Source organism: Gorilla gorilla, chromosome 1 (assembly GCF_029281585.2).
Source record: "Gorilla gorilla gorilla isolate KB3781 chromosome 1, NHGRI_mGorGor1-v2.1_pri, whole genome shotgun sequence".
NCBI classification, from domain to species: Eukaryota; Metazoa; Chordata; class Mammalia; order Primates; family Hominidae; genus Gorilla; species Gorilla gorilla.
The window spans coordinates 60112101-60118100 of NC_073224.2; the positions used below are offsets into that span (position 1 = coordinate 60112101).

Sequence of the window (6000 nt, forward strand, 5' to 3'; positions counted from 1 at the left end):
CACAGGCCAAAATCTGCACATACTTAAATTCTACATTTGGCTCTGTGGAAACCGCATGTACGAAAAGTCAGTTTTTCCTATGCTTAAGTTTTGCAACCCACCAATACTGTATTTTTGACCCAGGTTTAGTTGAAACAAATTCACATAGTAAGCAGACCCCTGAAGTTCAAGCACATATTGGTCAAGGGTCAATTCTATATGCATATATACGATATGATCTAATTAGCTTTTCAAAATAAGAAATATTCAAATTATTTTATAAATAACATGAGAATAAAGATCATTTCAGAAGTAACATATATACCTTTGTAAACAGAGTAAAGAATTGTTTAAAGAAACAAACTCTAGAGACAAAGCAGAATAGAGATTATGTCACACTTAATAGGCATTTGAGAAAGAAAAAGAAAAAAGAAAAGAAAAAAATTTAGCTAGGTGTGGGAGGCTGAGGCAGGAGGATTGCTTGAGCCCAGGTGTTGGAAGCTGCAGTGAACTATGATCGCACCACTGCACTCCAGCGTGGGCACTCCAGCCTCAGGCAACAAAGCGAGATCCTGTCTCAAAACAAACGGACAAACAAACAAACAACTTAACAGTGAAAAGAGCAAGAAGAAAATTCCAGAACCATAAAAAGCAGATAGGAGAATAGACGATAGTCACATGAAGTTGGATAGAAGAACAAGTATGTCATAATTAGAGATAAAACAAGATACTATCAGAACATGGGTTGAAATTCCACAACTCTCTTGAAATGTGTAGTATTTGAATAGCTAATTTCTAATGCCATTTATTGTTCCAGTCACAAAAAGGGAACTCAGCCACAAAGAGACAGTACAATTAGGACCCTGAAAATAGAGGAAAAAAAAAAAAAACATAACACACATTGTACCAAGTATTACTAAGTAGTACTTGTGGAAGTTAAAGTGATGGAAAAATGAATGAGCGAAAGAACAGATGAGTAACAATGAAACTATCTGGAAGCCTTTCCATTATATCTGTAGATTATGGACAGCCTGTGGAAAAAGCGTAGTAGACAGTAGTGACTAGAAAATATAAGAGAAGACAAGGTGATAACTGTTTAGTGCGCTTAAAACTCTGTTGCAAGAACCCAGGAAACTCTAACATTTGTAATTCCATTGTACATCTGACCTATGTGTCCTAAGCTTAAATTTATGTTACAGTTCAGGAGTTTCTGAAAGAATATTGCTTTTTCCTTTTCTTTCTTTCTTTCTTTCTTTTTTTTTTTTTTTCCTTTTTGAGATGGAATCTCCCTCTGTCGCCCAAGCTGGAGGGCAATGGCATGATCTCAGCTCACTGCAACCTCCGCCTCCTAGATTCAAGCAATTCTCCTGCCTCAGCCTCCTGAGTAGCTGAGATTACAGGCACGCACCACCATGCCTGGCTAATTTTTGTATTTTTAGTAGAGATGGGGTTTCACCATTTTGGTCAGGCTGGTCTCAAACTCCTGACATGGTGATCCACCCACCTCGGCCTCCCAAAGTGTTGGGATTACAGGTGTGAGCCACCGTGCCCGGCCTGGATGAATAATCACTTTTCTCTCTACTACATTTCCAGTTAACAAGGTTTATGAAAAACTTGGCTAAGTTAAAATGTCAGAAGAAATAAAAGTGTTCTGTCAAATGTTTTTTCTTTCCTTTTTATTGTTTCATTTTTTGATGTTCAGTTACTTTATTTCCTCTGAGCTATCTTTTTATGACTCCTTATAATTTTAAGCTAAAATGCAATACTTTTTTGTCAATTACATCATCCCCTTTCCATGTACTATGGTTTTGTGAAGAAATGGGTAAAGTACACATTAGTTAACTGAGCACGGGATAGATTGGGTGGCAGAATCTCAAAGGCCTAGGCAGGTGGGGGATGGTGTGTGTGGGGAGGAGGAGAAGGCATAACTGGGAAGAATGAAAAGTGGCAAAAGACTGCAGAATAAACAATCGAGGATTAAGCAAATAAAAGTGGGTCAATGTAGACTGGCTCAGATCTTAGAAACCAAAGGCCACACATGAAGAACATTTACCAATCTGCTTTTGAACTTATATTTGGGAACTTACTTCTACCTAAGAATAATTTTAGTTAGCAATACTTAGATATTTCATTTTTAGTTTAAATTATATGTAGGCAAAAGAGTAGCATATGCATTCCCAGGATATGCCTAAATTTAAAATAAGCAAAGCTTGCCTTGGCAGACGTCTCAGGCTCGTGCCATTTCTGTGGGCATTTTCTCTACCCCTTCTCTTATAGCACTCACTATAGCACTTCAACCAGCAGATCTGTCCTACCTGGGAAAACCCCATCTTCCAGAATCACTTTGTTCTATTCTTATCCTCATCAACATCCATTTCTACCCTCCCCCGCCCACTGAAATTGTTTCAGGGAAGTTGTCAGATGATAATAATTCAAAGTAAATTATGAATAATACTAAATTTAACTATCCTAAAATATGTATTCAGTGTATTTGTCATTCCATGTAAATGACAGATTGGTTGAATTTATAGTAATATTAATATCAACACGTAAAGTATTTTAGGAGGAGATGAGATATTGAAGCCAATTGGGCCATCGCACAATTTAAATCACACCATATAGATAACTACACATACTACTATCTCTGAAAATATGGGGGTTTGGGGGAGCAAAGGGGAATTCTTATTTATCACACTGAAATTCAAACATACAATTTAGGATTTTAGACCACTATTCTCCTTTCTCTGATTGTAATGGACTCCATCAATCTTTGATCTATAAAGTCTTCTGGGACCTGAAATAACGTTTCTGCACTCCAAATCTCCAGGATTAAAAAACATGTCTCCCAAACAACACAGCCAGTATTTACTTGGACATGTTTCAGTAGAGTTTTAATTTATTCACTTCAATCATCTTGGAATTTCTGGGCTGTGGCCTAATTTCATATAGTACACAATTGTTAGACCCTAAATCTAAAAAATCTGCTTGGTCATAATATATTCAAAACCTTGGTCATACTATATTTCAAAAAGGTGAAATTAGGTGGTACGATTGAGAAACTGTTATTTTAAACTTTGTCCTGTAAATCTGACCCAATTCTTAGTAGCCTGCAGTGACTCCCTGAGCCAGACTGTTACAACAAGGAGGCAATTAATGTTCCTACACAATTGGAAATGTTATTGTAGACAATATATTGCATCAGAAAGGTTCTATGTAGTACCCAATATATTAAAAAAAGAAAACAAATAGAAAGCTGAAATTACAAATTATTCCTGCTGGCTGTAATTCTTTCTTAGTAATGAATAGTGTTTTTTTTGAAGAAAGTTCACTCTTAACAGAGCAGAAGTAATGCTAAAATGTTATGCTGTTGAGTAAATCAGATTGTGATAGTATTCAAACTATCTTCTCAATTTGGTATTCAGTATTCAATGTGGAAAATATAAACAGAAGCAAATATTGAAATATATGTGAGTATTTTTCATGATCAAAGCTACTCTGTTAAGTACAAATTTTTTAGATATGGTAGATTAATAGAACTGATGGACATCTCGAACTAGTTTAGTTTCAGAGAGTATTTGGGAAACAAGGAATAAATTAGGAGTCTGATATCCACTGAAAATTCATGTAGTTTTTCTCCATTGGCTTTTGCATTACATGTGCTTTTATGAAAATTATGAGGCTGGCCTAAGCATTGCTTTAAATACAAAGTTGTGCTTTATCTTTTAGGAAATAATCAGATTTATATCATTTTCACCATAACATATATAGTGCCAATGTTCAATTCACCAGTAGAAACTGATACCACATTTAAACACACATTGATGAAAAATAAAATAAAAGTGAAACAAGTCAGCAATAATCAATTATGTAAATAAGATGTTTAAATCACTATTGTTTAATTATCACATATACTTTGATGTACTCTATTTTAATAATATTTCAAATTCAACTTTTTAATAACTTAAACTGTTTATTAAACTTGCCATTGATTCTTGATTTTAAAGATTAGAAATAAAACAAATCTCCCTTATATGACAAATGGTATCTGTGTAAAACTGGAGCAAACAGTATGTAGGTATGAAACATTAGAAACATTCCCATAAATTTAGTAAGAAAAGACAGAAATATTTACACAAAGAAACAGAAAAAGATGCTGTTACGATAGGTAATATTAACATTGTTCTGGAACTGTTTGTAAATACAAAAAGGTTTCATTTTAAAATACTAAATATAATATTTATATGTACCAGGAAATAATTGTCTTCTTCATTTAAAAAGTGGCGACATATAAAGTTTACAAGCCAAAGAACAAGCAATAACATTAAAAAATATAACTGAAAATAGTTCAACCTTTCAAAAGGTATTAAACATATTTGAATATTTTTTAAATTACCGAAGTATATAACTATAAGAATATATCTGCTTTTATTTTCTAGATTGGAAGACTCAAACAGAGATTTGTATTATTTGCTAATATTCTTCAGTTCCTAGAGGCTATGTAATGGTCACTCAATCAAAATTTCTTTACTAAGTGAAAAGATTTTAGAAATTATGAATAATATGTAATTCATTCAGTTTAAAAATGTTTACCAAATATCTATCACATAACTGGTTACCTACCAAAAACTAGGAAAGCAAACCTCCTCCAAGAATAAGCTTTTTAATCTATCAAGAAGCAGTGATATAATTAAATTTTATTATAAATCCAGAAATTGTCTTACTGAGGCCAGAAAAAAACTCCTACACTCATATTCACTACTCCAAAAGACTGCTCTTCAAGAATATATGTTATATACAACTACAGGAAAAAAATCTCTATTGAACAACTTAACTGTTACAAATATTGTATATTCAATTGGGTTTCAAATTTATATAATATTTTTATTCTGATAATACAAGTAATACTTGTCTACAAGAATTCTAAGGTCATGACAATATCAGTTGTAAATGATAAATGAATTTTTATTTAGGAAGAGTTAAAATCATATTTGAAATAAATCTAATCATTATGATTTGATGGCTTTTATTGACTATGTATATTCACATCCTTCTTAATGCTTTCACATAATACATTTTGGTTATACTCCTAAGCAAAAAAGTAAATTACATTTTATGATAATTACAAGGGAAATGATTATTCCAGATCATAGTTTTTCAGAAATGATTATTAGAACATTTTATTCTATTTTATATTAAATACAATTATGATGAATATTCAGATAATATCATTCAAATAAGGTACTTACATTTTTTAAACTCAACAACGTCAAAAGCCACTCAATTGTCAAGCTACAGAATACTTAAGCACATTTTCTAAATCAAATTTTTATTACTCCTGTGAAAAGCATCATTAGCAAATGTTTCATAATACAGTTTTCAGAAAAGAGTCTCTTTTAATCTTACCTTCTGCTACACAAATAGCCCATAACATAAGGCAAATAATCTTTGCTAGAAGTCTCATTTTTTGGATCTTTTATGAGGACATTTACCAGCTAACTCTGTTCACAACGTCCAGTTCTCCTCTTCCAAGAACTGTGATTAGTGCAGGAAAGAACTTGCTGCAAAAGGAAGTTGAAACTAGATGCTCCGCCTATCAGAAACTTTTGCAAAGTAAATAAAAAATCAACCACAAGCCACAAGCCCAGAAATGCCAGAGGTTAAACCCAATTCTCACTGCACTCCCACTGAATGTTAATGCTGTGACCTGCTCTTGGACTTTTTCTTATTAAGCTAGGGAAATTCTCCGTTGGAAAATGTTCATGTTCTTGGTATGTGCAAATCAGCAGCTGGTGATATCCTCTGGATTTCATAAACCCTTCAATTATTCAAACTCTATTTGGGTCTATTGTGTATAAACCTCAGAACAGGAAATAAGAGAAACTTTAAAAGAAATCACATACAAAACTGGTTTAGGCAATGTTTTCACAATCAGCACCCAGACAATGTGTACAAACTTTGCCAAGAATGCAGTGCTTGATGAATTTGGGGGTCTGCTTTTCTAGCAATTCATGAAATTAGTTT

General features: G+C 33.0%; 1 protein-coding gene across 2 annotated transcripts in view; it reads right to left on the bottom strand.

The window, feature by feature from the left end:
* Window positions 1-5746, bottom strand: part of CFH (complement factor H) — a 95942-nt gene extending 90196 nt beyond the window's left edge. Inside the window, exon 1 of one of the 2 annotated variants that reach the window (XM_019028297.4) lies at window positions 5383-5746. In XM_019028297.4, coding sequence (XP_018883842.4) covers window positions 5383-5440 — 58 coding nt within the window. In that variant the 5' untranslated portion in view covers window positions 5441-5746. The remainder of the gene's footprint in view (window positions 1-5382) is intronic. The other variant, XM_031013439.3, reaches the window with a different exon arrangement.
* Between the last annotated feature and the right edge of the window lie 254 nt (window positions 5747-6000).